Source organism: Bidens hawaiensis, unplaced genomic scaffold, assembly GCF_021521415.1.
Source record: "Bidens hawaiensis isolate Kalapana, Puna unplaced genomic scaffold, B.hawaiensis_p1.1 tig00022513_1, whole genome shotgun sequence".
Lineage (NCBI taxonomy): Eukaryota > Viridiplantae > Streptophyta > Magnoliopsida > Asterales > Asteraceae > Bidens > Bidens hawaiensis.
This window is the reverse complement of record NW_027493506.1, coordinates 93,744-120,639: the sequence shown is the minus strand read 5'-3', so window position 1 is coordinate 120,639 and position 26,896 is coordinate 93,744. Positions and strand designations below refer to the sequence as shown.

Sequence of the window (26,896 nt, the reverse complement as noted above, 5' to 3'; positions counted from 1 at the left end):
AAAAATATTCTAGTGACTAGACTTGCCTAATCACTTTATAGACCACTTACTAGCATATGCCTTCAGTTCCAATATACAAGTTTTCATCATCGTTCTAATATATTTTTAAATTATAGTAAACGAGATTGATGAATATACGTTTATTAATTTGTTTTGCAGCTATGAGCCGTCGAAAGTCATTATAAAATTAAAGGACCGGAGATATGGGCATCTGTATGTGGATTGAACTTTGAAATATTTAGAACTCGGTTATTACAACTTTAGAATATTGTTTTTATTTATTCTTCTAATCATGGAATGCTCTTTCTAAACATTCCATTAATGTCCACAACATATAAGTTGCCAATATTTAATAACTCATATACGATATGATTCAAATCCGTTGTAGTCTAGTTTGTTAGGTTACTCGGCTCTCACCCGAGAGACCTGGGTTCAAGTCCCGGCAACGGAAATTATATTTTTTAAAAATTTTGGATATGAACCAAGATCAAGTTTTTACTTTTTAGTATGGTAGATATCCTAAGTTTTGGTTGGAGTCTTAAAAATTTCATATTTCTTGTATCCGTTTGTGTGTTATTCAAATCTGATTTGAATAGACTCCTCTTTGAAAACACACAATTGTCATATGATTGAAATGCTATTGCGTAGTCGTAAAGCTCCACATCCAGAGGTTATGCGTCACGTGGCGTCCAATCAGAGTTATGGTTTTGTACAAAAATAGGCTGTAGTCATAACTCTCCACATCCAGGGGTTATGCGTCACGTGGCGCCCAGTCATTATAATTTTATTTGTTTTTTTTAAATAATAATTCATTTAAATAAATTAACATAAAATTAAAAATTACATTAAACTTCCAAATAAAAATTACATTAAACTAAATTAAAAAAAAATACATCAAATTAAAATAAAAAAAAAACATAAATAATACTAATAAAACTAAAACTCATTTATATTTTTCTAAAATTTTCGTTCGTCGATTGGCTTTTAGAGATTGGACTATCGGGTCGTCTTCGGATAGCTCGTTTGATAAAATCTCGATGTCTTCGTCCATCTCATTCCTTCGAAGTAGGTCGATGACGTCCAAATTTACTTGAAGTCGTTGGGTTCCAAGTTGGTGTAAATCTTGGAGTCGAGAGTTCATTAATTGGAATTGGCTTTCCAATTCGGGATTCGAACCCGTTGCCGACGACGAACCGGCCCCTTTCCCCTTTCCTTTGCCTTTGGTTCTTCTACCCCCCGGCCGAGGCATGTCGGTAGTATTCACGGGGTCATTATCGCTTAAGTTGAAGTTTCGAGCGTCGGAACGGGGCGTGTCTGGATCAACCGAAGATGATGTTTTAGACTTTTTTTTACGCGGACCACCTTCGGCTTCGGCTTCGGCATCCAACACCAAGCCCCATTTTGGGTGAAACCTCAAGAGGTCTTTCCAAATGCCAAAGTAGTTGAAGGTCCCGCCGACCTTATGTTAAAACTCAACTAACGCGTTATCTGTGACTTCCGCGTCCGAGACACCGCTACTCCTAGTTCGATTCATCCGAGAGAAAACCGTATGGAAAGCCATGCATTTGGTGTTTATGTCGCCCCATTTCGACAGTAACGAATCTTTTTCTCGACGCGAGTCCTCGCCAAGGTTGTGAAACCTCTCTATAATTTTGTGCCAAAATACCCCCATTTTTTGATAGTTCGCTAAAAAAATAAAAACATTACAAGTTTAATGTTTGTTATAAGAAATTTAAAAAAAAATATATGCATTTTAAAAACCTACCGCATTTGGCATCTTCCGATATTTGGCACCAAGCACGAGCACATAGTACGTACTCGTCGATACTCCACGATATCACCGTCTTTTTAACCCGAGGTTCGCCGGCGGGCTTCTTTGCGTGTTTTTTCGAACGTCCGCGTTGGCTCGAACCGCCCTCGGGTTGTGTCTCCGGCACGAACTCGACCTCGTGGTTGGGTCTCCGGGGCGGGTTGGGAACCCGAACCCGCAAAAATGTTTGTCAATGGGTTTTGGAAACCAAGCACCGCATTTGGCATAGAGTTTTGTAGAAGTGCAAAGTACGCGGCCATTTGCGTGTCATACATTTGCGGGACGGGTACGGTTGGCTTCGGGGCGGTAGATTGGTTCGGTTGTGGATTTTGGTTGGCTTGATGGGCATATTGACCGAAACCAAGAATATTTTGGTTGTTGTTTGGAAACATGATGGTAGAAATATTAGTGTAAAAGATATAAATATTTGTGTAAATTGGTAGATTGGAAGGAATGTATTAAAAATATGAGTTTGATTTGTTTATATAGTATAAATATAATAATTATTTTTTTTTAAAACTCCAAAGGTTACTTTTTTTTATTCTCGTGCCATTCTCGCGTTTTTGATACAACGCGCAAAAAAAAAATTTCAACATAACGCGGGGGGGGGGGGGGGGGGCGGTGTACCCTCTACGTTTTCACCCAAAACGCTAGCCACAACGCACCATTACACATGGTCTAAATGGATCTAAGTGTTGAAAGTGATATTAGGCTTTAATTTATTTTTATATATGTTTCGCCTTTTTTGTGCCTTGACAATCAACGAGCCGTTTGCGCCTTGCATCTAGTGCCTAGTTCACTGGTGTATAACAACCATGAAATTTGTTGTTTGTAAACATATCAATGATAATTGTGATTTAACAATTATGAGGCCTCCAAAGATGAGTTAGCCGGTAAAGATGAACAGCGAGTTCAGGTTTTGACCCAACACCATCATTCATCAATAACTAGAGGTAGAGGTCGATGACATAGATACAAAGCAACACGTATTATACAACGTCAACGTAGATAAGGTAGATTCATGTTCTTATTGATTGACAACTTTTATTTATGGTATGATTTTTATATAATGAAAACATTGGAAATCTTAAAAATGCCAAGCGTGGCTACAAACACAATAAAACGAGAATCTTCAAATATACGCATTAGGGTTATTGATAAGGTAGGCTTCAACAACCTTGTAAAGCCCTAAAACCTTTTCTTTGCCGGCTTTTAGCTCTTCTTCCTTAATCTCAAAATCACCATGTGTGTAAATATTTGTGGTCATCTTGGAAATGGTCCCGCCATTAGGCGAACTCTCAAACTTAATATCGTAAGACACTTTCTCAATCTTGTCGGATATGCCCTCACCTTCAATCAAAGTATACTTGTATGTGAATGTCTTCTCGTTGAGTTCATCTATTTGGTGTTTCACCCAACCTACATAGAATAATGTATTGAATAAGTGGACCTCATAAGCATAGATGACAATTTCGACCCGCATGCTTATAAACGAGTCCATTATGCCACATGATAATAAAAGATGACTTGAACATCCAAATAGAAGTTCTAGTAATCTAAATACTTACTAGTTACTACCTAAAAAGGAAAAGAATAATATTTAATGCCAACCCACCTGACCTGCCCATTTTAATATGATCGTATTGAATGTAAGTTTACCTCTAGCAAAGTTAATCTGCTTAATGCTACCGGCCCCTCCATCACCTTTGATAATTTCAATACTTTTGATAGCATCCGGCAAGATTTTTAGCATCAAGTTGTGTGAGTCAACGATCGAGGCCTTAAAAATTCTTGCTGGTGGGATTGGGGAAACGTGTTCATCGGTATATGTCATGACACCCATGATTTCAAAGGCTGAAAGATGGTTAAATGCTTAACTTGAGAGTGTTGTTGATTATGGAGATTGAAGATGATGGGGGTTGTATTTATAGGTTGAAGTTGGAGTAACTGATTTAATGAGATTTTGAAATAGGTAGAACTTTGTGGGGTTGTGTTTGGTGCAAGTGTAATTGTACCTTGCATTTACAGATTCTGTTTCTTGTCCACATTTCAAATATGCTTAGAATAAACTAGATCATCAAACAAATTTAAGAATACTCTCATCAATTTTTATCTTAATTTTATTGTTATCCATTTGTTTTATTTGATGCACCATATAATATTTGCCTAATGCCTAATTTTGCGTTGTTTCTTTTTTAATCTCAAATACACTTTTTGGACACCTTATGACATTATGATATAAAATATTTGATGCAGTCTTAACGGTAAATTTAACATGTTATAGGTGATTACATGTGATAAGTATGCAAGTGTTCTATGGATGGTTAACATTTGAACTCGTTTAAGTTAAACCCAAATTGAGAAAAAAAAATGATTAGCCAAGTATGCTATAATCGGTTATTATGTTAGCAAGTTAATTACTTTTTTAAGTAATAAATCCATATTAACCTTGCGCGCATTTAAAACTTAAATATTGATTGTGTTCCCAAGTTTATTTATGGAGAGAACAGAAAAAAAAAAAGCGGGAGGAATCAAGGGTGAAATGGTGTTTATGAGAATTTTTATGAAAGGAAAGGAATAGAATGGAAAAGAAATAAAGAGGAAATTGATAGTGTTTATTTTCCTTTCAAATTTTAAATTGGAGGAGAGAAAGGAAAGGAAAAACATTATTATTACTTTCTTGCCCCCACCTATCAATATTAGGTCATATGTTATTTGAGGAAAATTTTTTTGAAATAGGAAGAAGTTAAAGGATAAAATGGATTTTAGGAAAGAGAAAAGTTATACAAGGAAAATAGGAGATCTGTCACTTGAAATGACGGATGTCAACAAACAAATAGGCCCTGTCAGATCTTGTCTGGTGAGGTGGACGACTACCAGGTGATCCGCCATTTCAAATGGCGGATCACAAATATTTTATTTGTGTTCCGCCATTTGAAATGACGGATGTCAGTTTTGGTGATCCGCTAGTTTGACTGGCATGTCACAATTTCTAAAGTAGACTACCCCTATGTGTAAAAGTGAATTTTTATGGATATCCGCCATTTCAAATGGCGGATGTGAATAGTATTTTCTGACTGATTTGACAACACACCAGCCATTTTTCTTTTTATTATTTAGTTATTTTCTAATATAATAATGTTTTTTTAAATAATGTTATTTAACAAATAAAAAGTGTATTAACAAATAACGTTTTTAAAATACGTTTTTTTTTCTTTTATTAGTTTTCTAAATATCAGTATTTAAAAATACAAAATCTAATATTAAAATGATTTTTTAAATCAAAACACCATGTTTTAATATTTTGATGGATATTTCCATTTCAAATGGCGGATGTCAAGATGACATCTTCCATTTTAAATGACGGATGTCCATCAAAATATTAAAATTACACATGTTGGTGTTTTTAATAAAAAAAATATATTAAATTTTGTATTTTTTTAAATAATGATATTTAGAAAACTAATAAATAATAAAAGTAAAAAACGTATTTTAAACACGTTATTTGTTAAATACACTTTTTATTTGTTAAATAAGGTTATTTAAAAAAAGTTATTATATATTAGAAAATTAAAAAGAAAAAGATAGTGTGTTACTGTGTTGTTAAATCAGTCAGAAAACATTATTCACATTTGCTATTTGAAATGGCGGATGTCAAGATGACATCTTCCATTTCAAATGACGGATGTCCATATGAATATATTAAAACATGGTGTTTTTATTAAAAAAAAACTTTTTAATATTAGATTTTGTATTTTTTTTAAATACTAATATTTAGAAAACTAATAAAAAGAAAAAACGTATTTTAAAAACGTTATTTGTTAATACACTTTTTATTTGTTAAACAACATTATTTAAAAAAAACGTTATTATATTGGAAAATAACTAAATAATAAAAAGAAAAAGGACTGGTGCGTTGTCAAATCAGTCAGAAAATACTATTCACATCCGTCATTTGAAATGACGGATGTCAAGATGACATCTTCCATTTCAAATGACGGATGTCCATCAAAATTCACTTTTACACATAAGGGGTAGCCTACTTTGGAAATTGTGACCTGCCAGTCAAACTGACGGATTACCAAAACTAACATTCGCATTTCAATTGGCGGAACACGAATAAAATATTCGTGATCCGCCATTTGAAATGACGGATCACCTGGTAGTCGTCCACCTCATCAGACAAGATCTGACATGACCTACTTGTTTGTTGACACCCGTCATTTCAAATGGCGGATCTCCTATTTTCCTAATATAACTTTTCTTTCTCCTAAAATCAATTTTATCCTTTAACTTCCTGTTTCAAAAAAATTTTCGTTATTCAAGCAACCTGCAGTTATTCTCCGTAACTTCGACGCTCAAGCATAGCCACAAGCCACAGATGCTTCTCAATGCTCGTCTAACCCTTCTTTTATCAATGTATTCTTAATTTAACCGTAACACTTTGTTATCCTTTTAAATATAACTAATAGATTAGCTGGGCAATTTCGGTTCGGTATCAAATCAGTTCTATTTTGGTTCGGTTGATAAACCATTTTTTATGTACACCTCTACGAGCAGGTCAATTCAGGTGATGCTTCATATAGCTTATAGTACACTGTATTATTGTATATTTGTTAAAACATACATGAGTTGACAAAACTACAAACGGGGCAATGCAGTTGGTTTTTAGGCTCTGTTTTGTTTGGTATTACTAAATTGACATCTGTTTTATTTGGATTGGTATTAATAAATTAGTAATTCAAAAAAATATACATGCTCTATTTATTAAATGACTGCTCGCGTTTAAAAAGTTGTATATCAGCATATGGATTTCAAAGATAAATATGGACATCAGGTTGCTTTGATTAATTTGCAAGACATCTAATTGTTATGTTCAATTAAATTTAAGGTTTTAGCATGTTAGAACATGAAGACTAGTTTGAGACTACAAAGGTTGGAGAGTATAACCACATTTAGGAAACCAGTAATAGAGAATGGAAAATATTGTATTTTTTATTTTAATTGTACCTAAGGGTATAATGGTAACATTATAACTTTCTTTTCTTTTTCATCCAACTAGGGAACGCATAAAATATTTGCTTTCCTTTACTTTTCATTAAACTGGGGAACACGAAATAATAACGCTTATTTTCCTTTCCTCTCTTTTTCTCTCTTTAAATGGAACCCGGAAACAGAGTGTAAAAGAGAATCATAAATCATCTTTAATTTTTTTTCTAGTGGTAACATTGCTTTTAGATAATCCAATATCATAGTATTAGACATAAATTTCCGGGTCGGATCAAGTGGAAATCTGAGTCAATTTGAAGGTTCAGGTCGAGCCAGTTTAGGCTAAATCCATGAGAAGAAACACTAGACATAATTCCCTTACGGGTATTAGATCCGATGAGTCCACGCATATTAAGAAAAACTGAAAAAGAAGTAAAAACATGAAGGGCCAATTTGATTAGGCCCAAGCCCACTTTACCGGGACTAGGTTGAGAATAACCACTTAAATTATCATCGTTATCACACTATATTCGAGTATTAGACCCTTCAATTAGTTACTTTTAAAATAACTTTCACAGGGTTCATGCATGTATATATAGTATTAGATTTATATAATATATGCATTCATGACATTTCATGTGATAAACCTACTTTATGCATAAATACCTAGTATTAGATATACTTTATTAAAAGCATAGGATCCATATCTAAGAACACGAGTTGTTGCTGATATTATTCAATACTTGGCAGCGAAATTTGTCGTGGAGTAATTTGAGATGAGGGATGTTAGCAAACAAGGTCGTTAGAGCAAGGGATTCTGCGACTGATAACACCGTATATTAATAAAAATAAATGGGCGACTATGATAAAACCATATAGATTATTTGTGTAATTAACTTACATATCACAATTTTCGATAATTAACAACCTTAACTCCTAAAATTTAAATAAGCATTTTTTATGACATTGTTAAGCGTACCCCGTCACAAACTTGATGAGTCTATTCTTATTAAAAATAATATTTTTCCATCTCACGTGAGATGCGTTCAATAGATAATGAATATTTTGGAACACCGATCTTTACATTCCAAATAACGAGTTAATTGCAATATAGTCCGTGAGTTCTAAAGAGCAAATGGCAGACATTCTTACACAATCACTAGCAATGGCTAGCAATATAGTCATATAGACATGAGAAAATAGCTATAGTAATTGATATTGAGAGCAGTTCTCTTTACATAAAAGGATACAGATAGGGGTGCAAATGAGCCGAGCCGAGCCGAGCTGAAGTTCGATTAGGCTCGAGCTCAACTCGTTTAACTTATATGAAGCTCAAGCTTGAGCTCGGCTAGTGAGTATCTCAAGCACAATCTCGACTCGTTTACTATTTATTAATTAATTTTGTTATTTCCATATATATTCAATTTTAATTATATGTATAAAATAATATATATTATTTAGTTACTTTTAGTTACTTTTTCATAATATTATATATATTAATTGATAATTATTAAATATATATATTAAAAATTCATATAAATGGCAGACTCGTTTAGGCTTGTGAGCCGGCTCGAGATCGATAACTGAATCTCGGACTCGTTTAATTAATTGAGTTTACTTTTAGGCTCGGGCTCGATTGAGCTTTTTCACAAGTTGATCTCGAGTAGCTCAGCTCGTTTGCATGCCTAAATATGGAATATAAACCAAATATGTGTAGGTTAACTTGAACCAGAAATAAAGACTAACTTAGGATTTAGGTAGTTGAGAGCCGTGTTGGGAGGTTACCTGTGTAACTGTGTTTCACACTACAAACACAAAGAAGTATCACTGATGCGTTATTCTGCCGAAATCCGTGATAAAGGTGCTTACTGAATATGAAATATTGATTTAAGTAAACATGAGAAAGCAAAATATTACACAGCAAATAAAAAAGCTACACATTCGGCTAAGAGATCTATCAGCATGTGTTGTCCGCAATCTTTCTCGTCTAGTAACCGTGACTAGATTATATGAATTCGGTGTGCCAAACAAAGGGGATTCCAAATCGCCTAAGATCCTCCCTGTGACCATTTCACCAAGCATCCCAATTGTCGGGCTAGGTACCACCACACTGTCCATAGTTATATCATCATGACCAGGCAAAGCTAGAGGTGACGGTGCAAGACGTCGATAACTACCATGATCTGGCATGCCACGACCACAATATCTTGGTGTAGACGGTCTAGGTGGGACCACCTCACTTTCGCTAGGACCCCTTTTTGGGGTTATAAGGCTTGGTCCGTATAAGGGGACAATGTCCTTTTCTGATATTTCGGTTTTGCATATCGGGCACTTTGCGTTTTGGTGATCGAGGTACGGTTCGGGTGAAGTTTCTTGGTACTGGATCCACTTGTAAATGCACGGCCAACAGTAGAGGTGGCCACAAAGTGTCACCACCGGATCTCGGACGGTGTCTAGACATATATTACATTCGAAAGTGCCGGAAACATAATTATTTTGAGGTTTATCAATAGCTTTAGCCATGGAGTTTTGTACGTAAATATGTGAATGGTTAGTGGTTGTAATCAAACACGATGGAGCGTGTTCTTATACCGGTTAGAATAGCAAATATATAGATTAAAATGTTGTCCTCTTACTTAAGGAAACGTAATAATTTCTCTTCGAAACTACCAAAACACATTTCTTATTCTTATTATTCTGTTCAAACCACGTCTATATATTTGGTCTTCTGTGTAGACTAAATTTGAAAAGGTTTGAATAAGATCCAAATTATATAAAGATATAACTATTCACATTTTTTTAAATGTATGTTACCGACAGCATCTATAAAACATCGGATTCGACAACAAATGATGTGATCTTTGTTTTTCCAGATATTTCCATCCTTTCCCTGTTTACCCATTTCTCTTTTAACCCCATTCCCCATCCTTTGTCTTTTAAATAGGATCGTGTTATTGGCACATCCTCACATCTATTTAGACACCCCCAATATGGTCCATATTGCCCAATATGAAGCATCATGGCCTTAAATCAGACACAAAAGTGTTTTATGTCATACATGATTGTACATACACGGAATCATATGCAAAGTGAATGGGTCCCACAAGTCTAATCTCTCACAATATGCTCCATATTGGTAAATATGGTGCATATCAGGCTTACCATGTTTTCTCTATGAAAACAAAAGCATATTCACTCCTATCAACTTATAATCACTAGTATACGGGTCTCCAAAACATGAATCTTCCTACCTACTCAAAATCAATATGCTCCATACTAGTCAATATGGTGCATATCAGTCTGACAAAAGCATATTCACTCCTACCAACTTATAATCACGAGTATACGGGTCTCCAAAACATGAATCTTCCTACCTACTTAAAATCATATGCATACCACAAGTCAAGTCTGTCTTTTCTGTCTATATGCTCAATATTGCCCAATATGGAGCATATTAGGTAATTATATATCACCATAACACCATCCATCACCTACGACTCTGTGAGAAACATAACATTCATTCTCTTTCACATGTAATAACACTCATTGTCAAAATTATCACAATGTCGTGGTGGGACGGGAACTATTTTTTCGGCGAAAATTTTAATGATCAGTCAGACATTCCTAATTCCTACGAGAAACCGCTGCAGCCAGCCCTAAACGAGGAGGAGGTTGTCACTGGTTTTCGTTCACAAGACAAGAGACCCGTGTTGCCACCTAAACCAGGCAAAATATTTATTTCTTAATTTACAATTGGTTTTATCTTTATGCTCACCTTTTAACCACAAACATGTTTCAGGAGCTTCTCCATCACGGTGAATCTTCGTACGAACAACATGATTACACGAGCTATAGATACGGGGGTGAACCTTCGTATGCACAACACGATTGTTCAAGAAACGAATACGGTTGTGAACTTTCATACGGACAACAAAAGTACGGGGATTACGGCTACGGTAGTGAACCCTCGTACGTAGTGTCACACCCCCATCTAAGGCCTAGGAGTGCGACCCAATAGTTGGTATCGTAGTTGTAAATAAATCAGAGTTACGTTAATTTGCGGAAGACTTATAAAACTTTAAGGATCAAAAGTGTAATTTATATATATGTATATATTCAAAAGACGGGATTATAAAGCACCCGTTTAAGTTGTTACAAAATATTTATGTGTTTATAATTACAAACCACCATATTAAGTTATTACAAAACAATCCGAGCCATCGGATATTAGTAGCACTTCGACTCATCCAAGCGCTATCATTGTTCACCTGCAAAATGTAAGAAAATACGTCAGCAACGAATGCTGGTGAACACGCTGACGCAAAAATACTTTCTTTTACTTTATTACCCCTCGAGACTACGCCTGTATCGACCCAACGTGGCTTAGGAATAACAAAGTCAAATAACACATTACAAACTAGAGCCTCTACACTAGGTCACCTCAGCAAACACCGCAGCGTTCGACTTAGTTAAGTACCCGTAAATATACACAACGGTCGTACTCCCTGCAGGAGAGCATCCTACGACCAAGGGTGGTGCGATCATGCCCAGACATCGCATAGTACCACCTATGTAAGGATCCAGACATACGTATACCACAGCCTGAGGGCTAGGTTTATACCCATAGTTATAATGGTTTTAGGAACACATAGTTCCTTGTAAACAATTTCATATAACAAGTTGACTCATTTGAAAACAAGTTTATAAAAGTTGGGGGCGTATTCACCTAATCTCTTTAGGATCGGCTTCACTCACCGTCCAAGGGTCTTTCCCTTTCTTTATCTCGCACCTATAGTACGAGTATAAATATTTGTTAGTCGGATACACGCTCCGGCTTAAGACCTTTAGTCTTATATCTCAATCCTCGATTGAACCTTTAGTTCAATTCTTATTTACTTGAAAACCTTTAGTTTAAAAGTAAATTATAAACCGTTAGTTTATATTCAAAACCCGACGTTTCTTCTTCTCCAAAAAACGTAATTATTTTCTTTATTATTTAAGAATACTCTTTATTCATTAAATAATATTTTCATAACAAAGAATATATATACATGTATACTTACACACATATGTATTTATCATATTCAACATACATTCTTTTACTCATTTCTTTGTTATATTTTCTTTCTTTTCTTTAATCGAGGTATTGAGTATAACCTCGACTTAAGGCTTAAGCCTTTAATATAATATTGAATTATATTGAATTCATTATTACGCCTAACCTTAGTGGCGTATAGAAACCCTAGGGACTCGAGCAGCACTCCAACGCCGCTTCTTTTCTCGAACAAATCAACGAACGCCAATCTTCAACACACGATGGCATGCTTATCGAGATTCATCGCCGTTACGACAAACACCTTCTTGATATGTGGGTGGAAGGTGGCACAAACTTCAAGGAAACGTAGCTTCACAAACGAGGGATCGTGGCACGCTTATCGAGACGGATCGTTAATATGATTGTCGGGATTTAGAGAGAAGTTAGAGAGAGTTGAGAGCTGAGTTTGGATGTGAAAATATGAAATCCCGGACTTGCTATTTATAGAGCTGAAATTGGTCCCCATTGCGATACGCGATGGGTTCCTGGGCAGACCTATCGCGTATCGCGATATAGGTCTGCTGACTCACTACGTAGACCTGCCACGTGTTGACACGTGGCAGGCGCCGCTCCACATGGCGACACGTGGCAGAAGATGGTGCCACTGTGTGCCACGTGGCACACGTGTCACATTGTGTCAGAGACTCCATCGCGGTACGCGATGGACCTCTCCTTTTGTCCATCGTGTAGTGCGATAGGACAAGAAACCAGATTTTTCATTTCTAACCCTCAAGTTTGGAATTTTGGCAATTTTAGTCCCTAGACTTTGGAAAGTTGATACTTTGAACTTGAAATTTTCACGTTGTTACACGTACAGAAAAACTATCCGGACAAGGCATATGCAGACGAACAAATCAAGAAGGAGTTAATGGATGACGAGGAAGACCCTTACTCGATAGTTTCGTTCGAAACTGACCAGGTATGAGAACTACTCAGTTACGTCCATTTCCATAAATCTAAGTCTAAAAGTGTCTTTTTCTTAGGAATTTAACTCCCTTGAAGAGTTAAAGGATTGGGTAAAGAATAGGGGAACCGATAACGGCTACGTCATTGTCACTAAAAGATCGAAGAAAAAAGGAGAAAATGGCACGAGTGTATGGCTTCAATGCAGTCTTAGTGGCGAGTACAAAAATAAAGCCACAACGAGAAAAACTGGCAGCAAAAAAATAGGTTGCCCCTTCTCACTTAAAGGGTGGTAAGACACAAAGCATAAGGTTTGGAGGTTAGACGTGTTGAACGCGAAACATAACCACAGTCCTTCTGAAAATCTAGAGGGCCACCCTTATTTGCAGTTCGATGATGGTATCGAAGCACAAAAGCATTGTAAGAAGCTATGTAAGATGAGTATCGGAGGACATGTCGCGATCGACTAGAATTTACTAGAGGATCTTCGTGAGTCTGAAAGAGCTCGGGAGATCATTGGACACGATACGCCATGGGACCGGTTGTTTGATATTGCGTCCCAACCGTCGTTTAGGGAGTTAGTTGTCGAGTTTATCTCCTCTTTCACTTTCACTCCTCGACCGGCTGATCGTCCGGAGGAGTTGGACGACCCGTTTGTTGAGGTTCGTTTTCGTTTAGCGGGAAAATGGTATGAGATGTCACTCATCGCCTTCGCGAAGCATAGCGGCTTGTACACTGAACCGGAGACGGTGACGCCACTTTACACGGAGGGGGTCACAAGATACGATTGGCAAACCCTTGTTAGGTTTTGGATGGTGATTGCCGAGACTCCTTTTGGTAAATCGACTGGGAAGGTTAGTGCCATTACAGATCCTCTCTACCGATACTTACACAGACTCATTATTACATCCATTGCACCACGAGATTATAGTCGTGACCAATGCACGTCTTGTGATATGTTTTTCTTATATTGTCTTCTCTACCGGAGGCCGTGCGCCCTCGCGAGGTGTTTGGCGGATTACTTTGCGAATGCCCATCATCGTAAAAAGCAAGGGTCATTATACCGGGGGGGGGGGGGGGCGTACATTACCATTATCGCTCGATCTTTGGTCTCTTTCCGGACGGGGACACACGGTTGTCACCGCCGATCCAGTCAAAGAAGTTTGATAAGAAATCGGTGTTGAGCATGCGTTGTACACGCATGTTCGATGGGGCCCTTCGATTTCGCTCTAGGGACCACAAGATTTTTGTTCATGTGCCATTACCGGCGGTGATCCCGGTTTATCATTAGGTGCTGCTCATGTTGACGATCTGATTGATCATGATATACCACCGTCACCTCAGCCGCAGATGCAACGGCGATAACCTCAGTATCCTCAACAAGGTTATTCGGATTTTCCTCCGGTTGCACGGGCACTCGTTTAGGACTATGGTAGCCGGATCAACCGCATTGAAGACTTGTTGGGGTGGGCAGTTGAGACATTGAAGGATTTGAGGCAGGCCCACGGATTACAGGAATGGCCACTACCATTGCCCCTACAGTATCCGACGGCCGGTCAGGATTCGCCACCCGCCCAGGATTTGCCGCCCGCTCAGGATCTACAGCCATAGCTTAAGTTGTTGACTATCTTAAATTTCAAATATCAGTTGTAATTTTGTTATGTATGTACAAGCTGATTATATATTTATGCAAATTTTAATTTTTCTTGTCAAATATTAGTTGTAATTAATTTTCATATGTACCCATATGATACATATTGGTACATATCATTTTATAACCAACTTAATCACACACAAAAAATTCACACTGATATGCAGAGTTCATATGGTCCATACTGCCCATATGATCCATATTGGTACATATTATCTTATAACCAACCTAATCAGACAAAAAATTCACACTAAGGTTCATATGGTCCATATTGACCATTAAGTTGCATATTGGAATAACAACCAGACCAAAACTGACATGGTCAGCTTTTTGTCTGTTAGATGGGCTGATATGGTTCATATTGATCAATATGACCCATATGAGGGGTGTGTAAATAGAAAAGTGGGGTGTGTCAATAGACGGAGCCTTTAAATATTCTTATTATTATTCTTGTATGTATTGTGTTACATGAACCATTTTTAATACAAACTATATTTCAACTTAAATATTACTTTAATTTAGGTTATTGGTTTTTTAATAATATCGACTTTAACTTATTAGCCGTGATTAATCTCAACTAAAGTAATGTTTTCTAACGGTCTCAACTTTAGAATAAACGTATCACCATCTATTTTCTTGAAGCATCACACATTTTTTTTCTTTTTAGTTTTCCTTGGTATCTTTTTCTATATTTACTACTTATAGTTATATTTGTTATAAATTTACTTCGGACAAAATAATAAAGATTCGAAGGAAACAAACAAGTACTAAAACTTCATTCACCATTCAGTAGCAATTACACTCACGAATTACGAATTAAGCAACAATCCATAACTCTTAATTTTTTCCTTCTTTTTTTATTTTACATCACAATTTATTTCAACAACACATAGCACACTCATGAAAGCGTTATCTTTATGCATATAACTTCATCCTCTGCAAAATCATAACACAAAAAGAGTAATTAATCATACGTACATCCTACAAAATATTCACATAATATTACTCATCTCATAAATCTATTTACTGTTTTAATAGAATTAATCAGTTTCTACGCAAATTAACCGTTGAGCCATTCTGAAATCATGATCAACGAAGATACGATCATGTGTCTAGAGTCAGTCATGTAAACTGTTACTTTAGGGGAACAAACAAGCCAAGCCACCCGCTATCAGATCGATAAAAGCTCTATAAGAGAAAAACCTTATCGAGCCCAAGTTGAGACTTGTATGAGATGATCGATTAGGCTCATTGAGCCTTAACTACCCAAGTGTATTTTCAAGTTTCATATTAATGTACTCCTTTTAATTAATTTAATTACACACTACACAACCGAGCCCTTGTTTGTTAAATCAGTGCACACACGCATAGGCCGGGCTTAGGATAATTAAGGTTTTTAAATTAAGAGGGTGTTTGGGTGATCTTATCAATTATCCCTTCCTTATGCTCGCCTTCCTTCTTGTGATCCTTGGACTCGCCCTCGTACTTCTTGTGGTCCGGGGCACACTCGCCCTCGTGCTTCTTGTCTCCACCGATGTGGAGAGCGTCGCCGATCTTGTTGATGATTCCTGACATTTTGTTTTGTTACTTGTTGAGAAGATTTGATTTGGTGTGGGAAATATGTGTGACTTGTGGGGGTTTATATAGTGGAAATGAGAGGGCCACGTGGCAGCTGTTTCTGGAAATATCTATCTGATGTGGGGACTACTTAAATGTGATTATCAAAGCTTTATCCGTTTTTATATTTTGGAAACCGACCAAATGTAATTGGGTGAAAATTTTTATTTGGTTATTCGTGTTGATTCTATACAATAATGTTTTTTACTTTTGAAGGAGGACGCGGCAGCAACATATAATATTATACTCCTATAAACCACTGATTTTAATTTCTAAAGTCATGATCAGTTCGTTATATAACTACTTTAATACCGGTCGATTATGGTCGGATTAGTAAAACTGATGAACTGATCCGGTGAATTTATTACCCCACCCCACCCCACCCCACACAATATACTAGAGGTGTTAACAGGTGGTTATATGATTTAGGGTTCTTTTTATTTGATCAAGGGTATCTTGATCAAGTTTTCACCTTGATCACCGTTTGTAAATTAATTACTTAACTAATTAAATACTCCGACATTTATTTATAAATGTAAACGTCAGTTTGGTTTATAAAACAGGTTCCAAGTTTCATACTAGACTGAACCGAATCGTCAAGCTATGAAAACTCAACTATTGGGATATCAAATTGTTCAAACTGGCTGACTTGGTTCGACGGGGTTATTCTATCGGTTTCAAAGATTTTTGAACAACCCTAATTTTCTAATTCATTTAGAATTTTATTTTGTTCCTCATATTTTGTTAAACATATAAAGATACGTTACTTTCATTTTTAAATTTATAAAGATAAGTTGCACGCATCTTAGCCCCTTCGTTATGGGCACTGAAGGGGGCAACTTAGGCGCCGATGACGCTGAACACCGCCGAGGGGCAGTAATGGCAGGCCGGCGAGGGAGGGGGGGGGGCTTGGAATGACGGGCGACTTTGAGGAAAATGGTGCGGCTCCTCCCCCGACTATATAATCATTTTGTAAAAAATAAAATATTAATAAATAAATAATTTAACCATTTTCTGTATAAAATCAAACCATTTTCCATTTTTTATTCAAACTCCTCAAACTTTCACACCATCATTTCACTATAAAACTCTCAAAATTTTCACAACCATGAATCCGAGCTCAAACCGAAACCCAAACCCGAACACAAGCTCGAGCTCAACCCGATCCGAAACCCGAACCCTTGGGATCCAGCTCAAATGTTGTGGGCTACTTTCCTCTCAAGTAACAATGACCCTAATAACCCTTTCTTTGCCAACCAACATCGACCTGTAATGCCTCCACCCATGCAACCGTTTACCATCGATATGTTCTTTCGACTGCCAATGCCGTTTATGCCTTAAGAAGTACCCGAACCACAAACACACGAAACCCAAAACCTAAGTATCTGGACCACAAGTTCGACGTAAACGAAGTCATAAAAAGAAGGCTGGCGGTCAAAAAACTACTGAAAAGGTCGAAAGACAAAGGTGGGAAGTGGATGAGGAATTGGCGTTGGCGAATACGTGGATCGACTCATCCGATGACTCAATTCAAGGTAAATTATAAAATTATTTATAAATATTTCATGTTTTATTTTTTTGTTGACTAATACTAAGCTTTATATGTATCGAAGGTGACGGTAAACAAATCATTGACTTTTGGGAAGAAATACATACTGAGTTCTTTGCTATAATGGGTCGAGGTTTCTACCGCGGGGAGGAATCTACCTCAAACAAATGGAAGGCACACAAAACTGACCAACTTCTCAGACATTTACTCCCACGTTACAAACAGTAGAAAAAATGTTGGAAATTGGAGACAATGCACGAGCTCGCCAAAGTGCATCCAGTCCCGACATCTTCACCGTGACCGTCCAAACGGTTAAAGACAACGTCTAGTTCGGCCAATCAGTCGCCATCTCAAGCTGCGTCAGAGGCTTGTTTTTAAAGTTAATCTAAACGAATATGATCTCGATTTTGTTTTTGATGAACCAGATGAGTTACCACGTCCGGTATGAAGAGATAAAGCCAAGGCGACTGCTAGAGATGGAGGATCTTCGTCTAGAACGACTTACTCGATGAGTTTCGAAGTGAGTGTAAGATGGTAAAAGACTCGTTAATTTCTATTCAATATAAGGTTACAATATATAAAGATAAATAGGTCCGTGGGTTCAATACTAAACCCTAATACTATAGGTTCTAATATTCCCCCGCAGTCAGAGAGGTAGAGAATCGAACGCTAAGACTTGAAAATAATAAACAAGAAACATAATAATGATAATAATAACTAGTCTCGATCTAGGTTTTTGACTTGTAGGTCCAAAAATTTTGCTAAACAAATGCATTATGTGTTCCTTGTCTCCAAAAGCGTGCGACTGTAAGGCTGAACGGCCGGCTTGTAGGCTATTAATCTTCAAAAAAAATATCACCAAATTTGTTGGGGTTACGCAACTGTAGTTTATTGGTTCATGGTTCCCGGAATGATAAACACCATCTGCAAGAGCTAAGTCGGCAACCTGTGACCATAGTCGTGTGGAGGTGTGTCGAGATTTAGCAAGAAGTGGTTTCTTAGATCCGTAGATCTAAAAAGGAAAAAAAAGAAAGAAAGGATGACCATAGTCATGCATCAGTCTCTTGGATCCGTAGATCAAGAGATGAGATCCGCAAATCTTAAAAGAAAAATAAAACTAAACTAGTCAAACCGTAGTTTGAGATCGGTGGCCGTGGACCGCAGTCTTAAATGTGACTAATACACCGATCAATTAAGAGAAAAGAAAAAGAAAGTTATGGGAACGAACTGAGAGACTAATAGTAAAAGAAAGAGATGTAACCCAACCCATTTGTGATAATAGCCGGTCAAATAAAATACAGATACAGCTTAAACACACAAAGGAACATGTGGTGGTGTGTTGCCAGAAGCAAAAGTCAACCCATATATGGTGGTGGAGGTTGATGACATCAACACACTTGTGTTAAAACAATTAATGTAATTGTGGCGCCATGATTTCTTTGCAAACATAAACCCAAACGACACCAGGAAAGCAAAAAAAATGGCACAATCGAGATGGATGACGAAAGTGAACTTCTTTCTGGTGGACAAGAATGGGAAATACAGTGTTGATCTTTAACCGAAACGAAGCGTTATTCAATTCAAACGAATAATGGAAAAAAAATAAATAGGAAGGCAAACAGAAGATGACGATGGGACAGGGCGGCGGCGCGGTGGCGGCACACTGCCCTGTCTAGGGTTTTAACTCGGCGACGACGGCTAGGGTTTTTATTTTGTGAAACGCATCGAAGATGGTATAGAACTAGGCTGGCTTTGATACCATGTAAGATGGTAAAAGACTCGTTAATTTCCATTCAATATAAGGTTACAATATATAGAGATAAATAGGCTCGTGGGCTCAATACTAAACCTTAATACTATAGGTTCTAATAGTGAGCTCGCGTTTATACAACTTGGATCTTAAACTGAACGAGATTGACAATGCTAAAAAACACTGAATAGATGAACTCACGAGAATGCATGAAGAAAGAAAAGTGATGCATGCGGAATACAAAGTGATGCATGAAAAAAGAAAGAATGCTCACTTGGAGTGGCAACGAGAATATGATTTCAAGCTTCTCGCAAAGAACTAAAAAAGCAATGATAATGGCCAAATATGCAAACGAGGACAAGGACGACGATGACGTAAATTAGTTATATGTTGGTTATATTTTTTTATTTTTATAAATTTTGTTTGTATGTTTACTATATTATTATTTAATTTTTATTGATTTGTATTTGTTATAAAATTAAATTAATAAATAAATGGACATTTTAGTTTGGGCTTCGATACCTCTATTGTCCACGTGACACTATGGAAGGCTTTGATAACCCTACCATGCGGAACAACCTTAGAAATTAAAATGAATCAGAGAATCTAGAGAGAGTTTGTGTAGAATATTATTGATGATCAAGAATTCACATTATACATATATGTATATATATATAAACATGTAATACATAAAGCAACCGTCAAATATAGTTATGTGGGATATTGTATATCTGGTTTATTACACTCCCCCTCAGATATACATTATTATACACTATCAACATTATACTACTGGATAATGTTGGCTCGGTTCTTCTGGACCGGTATTAACTAATACTAAAGGATTAATTATGCTGCCTCGTTAAAACCTTACTAAGAAAACCCAGTGGGACAAAACTTAGTTAAGGAAAAAGAGTACCGCGTGTGTATTTCTCCCCCTTAATTGAACATTATCTCTAAGTCTTTAGAAATCGATCTTCTATCATTGTTGCTTGACTTGATTTTGTTGTAGTCGTCTCCCATCGGAACTATGCAATTTATATTGTCTTCATATATCCTTTGGGTTCTTTATAATTTGGTCATGCCTCTTGTAAGTGTTGGATCATTAACCTTCATGTGTGAAAACGTATTTGAATAATAGTCGAGCTCAGTGCAAGTCTGATGGATATCCTGCATAAACATAACACGGGACTCTGCTTTTTCTTTATGGAACAAATCCATGTTTTGAGTCCTTAAAAATATTAACCTATCATTTAATATGCTTAATCATGTTACATCTTGAAAAACCTTGCTAGGAAAAACCCGTAGGGACACAACCGTAGCTAAAGGGAAAAAAACGTGCATAACGTAATTTAAATAAACAACATACTTTAGGATGATGTTAAATCGATACATCAGGACCTATAAGATAAACTGATGCTACTGGATCAGTTATGTTGCCTCATCAAAAACCTTACTAAGAAAACCTAATAGGAAAAACTTTGTGAAAGGGAAAAAGAGTGCAACATGTTAGAATATAATCAAATTTCACTAGCACATATATAAATAATGCAATATTCAATCTCGTGATATTTACAAGACATATTAAGGCATCAATTTCGTTTAACCATGGTACTTCTGGACCAAGTACTTCTAATCACGGTACTTCTAGACCAAGTACTTCTTCCCCCTTTCTTGGTACAATGAGAATCATATGTTATATCTAGCAATTGACCGATCATGATGTGCTTAGTGAATCAACTTTACTTCTATTAAAATACGTTAACATCTTCTAGATGTAATTTGATTGATTAATAAATAAATTAAACATATACTCGATCTGTAGGTCGAGGAATAGTTTGGCGGTCTCAAGTTCTTTCGTCTCAAAATTTTCTCTTAAGTAGTTTGAGAAAGTCTCTCGATGATGTAGGACATCATAACTCTAAACTACGATTATATGAAATTTTAAGAGTAAAATTTTGATAGTTAGAATATCAAACTCATAGTCGTTTGTACCGCATATGACCCATTTTATTGAGACCATAAACATATCTCGGGGTATTGTTTTTAATGCTTCAGGTATTTTTATGCATACAAGGATATTCAGGTAAATGTAATGTTCAGTTGTCCCGTACAACCATACGGTGATAACATCCATAACTTTTATATGAAGTCGTTATGAGATTGTGAGGCTGATTAAATCATATAATGGTTATCACATCCATTACTGGGGAATGCGTTTCCTCATAATCAACTGCTGGGATTTGGGAAAACAACCATGTGTCACAAGTTATGCCTACATCGCAAATCTCATTCTTTTCGTTCCTTTTTATTTTAAGGACACCCATTTATTACCTACTGGTTTGACGTCTATGGGCGTTCGGACTACGGGTCCAAACACGTTTTGTTTGTCATATTCAATTTAGCCTTCTAGGCATCTTGCCACTTTGGCAATCATCTCTGTGTATGTACTCTTACAGAGCTTTAGATTCATAATCTTTCTCATCGATTACATATGTTGCTATAGATTATGAAAATATTTCATTATACGCGTGTTTAACTCTGGTTTCATATTACCATTTTTGTAAGGCCCCGTTGCCGGTAGCCTTACTTTCGTGTTGGATTTACTCATAAACGCAGTTTTTTAAATATCAGAGTTATTTAAAACATTCGCGGAATATAAAAGCTTTCATAAAACATTTCATAACACAACACGTCTTGTCTTAAAACATCATTTTGTCTTTCAAAATAAACGAAACATTAAACTTAAACGTCTTGGGTCTTCCGATGCCAGCCTCTTATTCTGTGCCACGTGTCTGCTCAAGCGAGCTGCCTCATCCTACTCACCTGCGTGCATACTAAAAGTCAGCTACGCTGAGTGAGTTCTAGTTAATCGTACACTATACAATACACATAAACTTATATTCTTTCATTCATACTTTCTTACTTTCATACTTTCATTTGTATTAACTTACTTTCATATCTTACGTTATAAAGAGCATTACGCCTTACATTCCTCGAGTATTATTAGGGCTCGGTACCCTCCTTCCTCGAGTATTATTAGGGCTCGGTACCCTCCTTCCTCGAGTATTATTAGGGCTCGGTACCCTCTTTCCTCGAGTATTATTAGGGCTCGGTCCCTCTTTCCTCGAATATTAGTAGGGTTCGGTTCCCTAGTTCTCGAATATTAGTAGGGTTCGATTCCCTCTTCGTTACCATACAACCATCCTTTCCTTCTTTTATTAACTTTATAACATTCATACACATAAGCATACATATCATACTTACCTTATACTTAGCGCTACAACCTGACAGTACGTGCAATATCCGAAGATCGTTCACGTACCATCAAGCAATCATTCATACATATCACATCATTCACATAAGGCATACACTTATCTCTTAGGATAAGCGTATTAACAAACATATCGAGTATGCACACAGCCCCGAAAACATAACACATAAATGGGGCTAGAAACTCACCTGAACACGGTTACGTTCACCGTTAATCGTAATCCCTTTCTTCAGTTGTGCACGGCTGACTGTATAACAAGTATACATATCAATTAACTATCACTACTCATATCATCTTTCTAGTCTTAATTACTACCCACAACGAACGGGGGTCCGGGGGCAGCGCCCCTGGCAGCGGGGTCTAGGGGCGGAAGCCCCTAGCAGGGTCCAAGGGGCAGAGCCCCTGGCTGGGGTCGAGCTGCCAGGTCAGCTTGGAAAAATTTTATTTACATTAACTGTCTTAACACATTTTTCATTAGGTTTTTAATTTATTTTCTAATCGAACTTGACTTTAGGCGAAGTTAAACCTTAGGCGAACTTAGCTTTAGGCGAAGTTGTCATCAGGCGAACTTAGCTTTAGGCGAAGTTGTCATCAGGCGAACTTAGCTTTGCAGGCGAAGTTCATCAGGCGAACTTAGCTTGCAGGCGAAGTTGTCATCAGGCGAACTTAGCTTTAGGCGAAGTTGTCATCAGGTGAACTTAGCTTTGCAGGCGAAGTTCATCAGGCGAACTTAGCTTGCAGGCGAAGTTGTCGGCTGCAGCTACTGTTCGTTCTTAAATCCTTCGTTTCTTAACCATATAACTCGATTTAGGTATCCACGGAATCGTCTGACCAGCGCCTACAAACCCCAACCATCAAATCGACCTAACATCGATGTTTAAAGGGTGCGATTTAGGCATATAGGTTACGGGTTCTTTTATCAATCGATTAACCCATCAAATCATAACCATTTTCAGTAAGTTTAGCCTTGTTGGATTCGTTTTTACCATACAAACACAGATCTATCATTTCTATACTAATCCAAACCTAAACGAACAAGTTCTCGATATAAACGTACCGTAAATGAGTCGAACTACGAACACGAGCTGGTGGTTCGTCACGACGATCTAGCACCAACAAGCTCGGGTCCTCGCATTTGGATCTTGGTTCGGGTCGTGTGTGTTTTGGAGTGTGTGTTAGAGAATAAGATGGAAATGAATGATGGTTTAGGGTTTAGGGGATATTTATATCCCTTAAAGCCCATGGACCTAAGGCCCATTCTCATTTAACCCATCTCAATTAATCTAAGTCCATGATCCGTTCTTTACTCGATATTAATTTATTAATAACGCAAAATCACAAAACGTAACTTTCTTTATTCACATTATAAATTTTAGGATGTTACAATTTTGTACATAATTTGTAGAGATCTCATATTGATTCAATATCGGTGTTTCTTCTTGAACTTTATAAATTATCTTAGTCTCTTATGAGACATTTACCTCTTCATGGGTTTAATATTTTCTTCTAGAAATATATTAGTCTCTTCTAGGACATTTACCTTCACTTGAGTCTATCAATAAAATCTTATATGGTTTTTCATGTAACCTCTTCTGGGGTTAAACCAACTGCATTATTCTGCTTATTTGATTTTCATGGGTTTTTATCTTTGGAACCAATTTATCTTCCCTGTTTTCTTTGCATAGTAATCTTTTATGGATTACTTTAAATTGAGCAAATGAATTTGATGCTGGTTTATGTGACTTTGTCACTTTGTTTGTGTTTATGAATGCATCTAGTAACTCATTAGTTACTCTTTGTTAACATACGACATATGTGACTTCTGATTCATATTGACCTCTTCCGGAATCCAAAATTTGATATTTGTGATGCATTTCATATTATTTCATGTATTACCATACTTTTCATTCTTATCTTCCCCCTTAAGACTGGGAATACTATCATATGTAAATGATTCTCCTCGGGAGGTTAGTTATAGATGGGAAGCGTTTGTGATTAGCAGTCGGATATTATTTGATTAGTGCAACTATGCCCTAAAAATTACACATTCGCTTCAAGAAATTACTAGCACCGCTTGATCAGCTTGTATGATATTTAAGTAGGAACTTTTGAAGGACGACTAACTTCTTGTGGTCAAAAGTATCTTTGATGTATTTATGTAATGAGTTGTCGAGTATGACGAACTTGTGTTTGGAACACTTTCACGTTTGTTATAATGACAAAAGCTTCATTGAAAAGGAGTTTTTGTGTATAAAATATATATCTTAAAAAAAACTTCGAGTTCGATTTGTAATAACCATAGATTCTGTAATCTGCTTACATATAACCAAGAAGGTATTATATGAAATTGTAGAAATTATTAAAAAAAACATTTGTTTAATATAACTATTCAAATCTTAATTAGATTTGCATGAGTATTTTATTTTATGTAGGTTACTATTTTATGGTTTCCATTCCTAACAACCGCCGGCTTATCCGTTCGTAACCGTCACCCAAAGTTTCCAATTCATCAAGAAATAGAATCCGTAGTAGTATTGACAAAAGCCAAACATGCACATATGTGATTGTTACATCATAAATCATCAGTGAAGAATCACTAATCAAATAAGGCTTTTTTTTATTAACTAATTGTTAAATAGAATCTTGATTCATATTTTCTTATCATATCTCATTTCTAATACATAATCTTTTTAAATGAACAAAAGGAAAACAGAACAATGAACCATTGAGTTTCTTTTCTGTTACATATAAAATTAAACCGTAACAATGAATGATTCTGTTTCTAAAAGCATGTAATTCTAATTTCTAGACGTCTCTTAATATTTCTAATCATTTATAGCCACCATCTTTTGTTTTAACAGATGATTCGGTTATGCTTTCATACAATCATGCCCCATGTTAATTAACTATATTATATCATATGGGATTCATGTATATGCATGTAATCATAATTTTGAATGATGAGTTTGTTACTAATAACCGATTGTTGCACATAGCATACAAATTCATCTTGCTGGGCATATATTTATATGGTTGTAAACAATATTAATGTAGAAACATGTGCAACAAATTATGAAGACGATTATGTGTACCCGGATGTGATGAATAGATGGATGAGTGAGAGCAATCGTGCTGATAACGTAAAATGAATTAGAGAATCTAGAGAGAGTTTGTGTAGAATATTACTGATGATCAAGAATTCACATTATCTCTACTATATATAATGCATGAGTGAAGGACCTCTTAAATTTTAAGAGGTACAAACACTATTGCATAAATTAAAATCTATAATGCATACAAATTTGAAAATGTAGGGGTAATATAGTATTTTAGACATGATGTACGGTTAAGAATATTTAGTTTTGAATATATTTACAATTATGATCCTTTAACATCAACAAAACTTACTTAATTTATCAAGTAGTTACAAATAAACCCCCTTAACTTTACTCATTTATTTGACAAATTCATTTAAAACTTTTATTTCTTCTATATCTTTTAATATATTATGTTTTAAAAAACCCGACTTTATCATTGCAACGTGCTTAATTTTGTCGACAATTCAATGTAAATTTTATTTTATTTTGAGGTGTTTATGATAATGTACAAGTCAATTAAGCCTAAGAGTACAACTCATATATGCACTTATAAACCTCAAATATAATTACAAATTTAACCCCTCAGTTATATTCAACTTTTGTAAGTTTAATTAATAATTATCTTTCCTCCCCTTTAAGTTCACCCATATATTCATCTATATTTTCTTTTTTCTTTGTTTTTCTTTTTATATCTTTGAATATATAAATTTTAATAAATTTCAACATTACAATCACGACGCATTTATTTTTGTTGACATTCCGATGTAAGATTTACGAAATATATATGTGCATGGAATAAAATAAAATGATTTTGTGTCACTTTAAAAGAAGTACTCCCTCCGTCCCATTTTAAGTGTCATAATTTGATTTTTCAAGTCTTTCTTGTTTAACTTTGACCGACAATATTTTTGTTTGTGTTATATAATACTTGATGTAAAATATATGAATGGATTGGGTTAAATGTATTTTACATTGATATAAAAACAAATACCACATGAATATCTTTGGGACGAGAGGCGTGAGTGATTACCATAATTTATGTTCTTAATGAGAAGGCAAGAACGAAAAACACATGAATATCTTCAAATTAGCTAATATAGGAAATTCAAGATTAAAGGCTAGGATTGGTTTCTTGTAAAGATTGCATATGGTGGTAATATATT

The 26,896-nt window shown here is 36.0% G+C and overlaps 2 protein-coding genes and 1 non-coding gene across 3 annotated transcripts; 1 reads left to right on the top strand and 2 right to left on the bottom strand.

Annotated features, from left to right (window-relative positions):
• The first annotated feature begins 378 nt into the window (after window positions 1-378).
• On the top strand, window positions 379-451 carry TRNAE-CUC (transfer RNA glutamic acid (anticodon CUC)). The gene has a single exon. It is a non-coding gene; the product is annotated as a tRNA-Glu (tRNA).
• A 2,476-nt stretch (window positions 452-2,927) lies between these two features.
• On the bottom strand, window positions 2,928-3,809 carry LOC143565709 (major allergen Pru ar 1-like). The gene is made up of 2 exons (XM_077052596.1): window positions 3,470-3,809; window positions 2,928-3,229 (listed from the first exon to the last, which is right to left on the bottom strand). Exons 1-2 carry the CDS (start codon window positions 3,651-3,653, stop codon window positions 2,943-2,945), a joined length of 471 nt encoding a protein of 156 aa, XP_076908711.1. The 5' UTR covers window positions 3,654-3,809; the 3' UTR covers window positions 2,928-2,942.
• Window positions 3,810-8,686: 4,877 nt separating this feature from the next.
• LOC143565708 (E3 ubiquitin-protein ligase RMA1H1-like) lies at window positions 8,687-9,433 on the bottom strand. The gene has a single exon (XM_077052595.1). The coding sequence runs from the start codon at window positions 9,320-9,322 to the stop codon at window positions 8,687-8,689; it is 636 nt and encodes a 211-aa protein (XP_076908710.1). The 5' UTR covers window positions 9,323-9,433.
• Between the last annotated feature and the right edge of the window lie 17,463 nt (window positions 9,434-26,896).

Coding starts and splice junctions, on each gene's coding strand:
- LOC143565709 (XM_077052596.1), bottom strand. CDS start 3,653: ATGGGTGTCATGACATATACCGATGAACACGTTTCCCCAATCCCACCA. Junction 3,230..3,469: donor GCAGATTAACTTTGCTAGAG/GTAAACTTACAT, acceptor TATTCTATGTAG/GTTGGGTGAAACACCAAATA.
- LOC143565708 (XM_077052595.1), bottom strand. CDS start 9,322: ATGGCTAAAGCTATTGATAAACCTCAAAATAATTATGTTTCCGGCACT.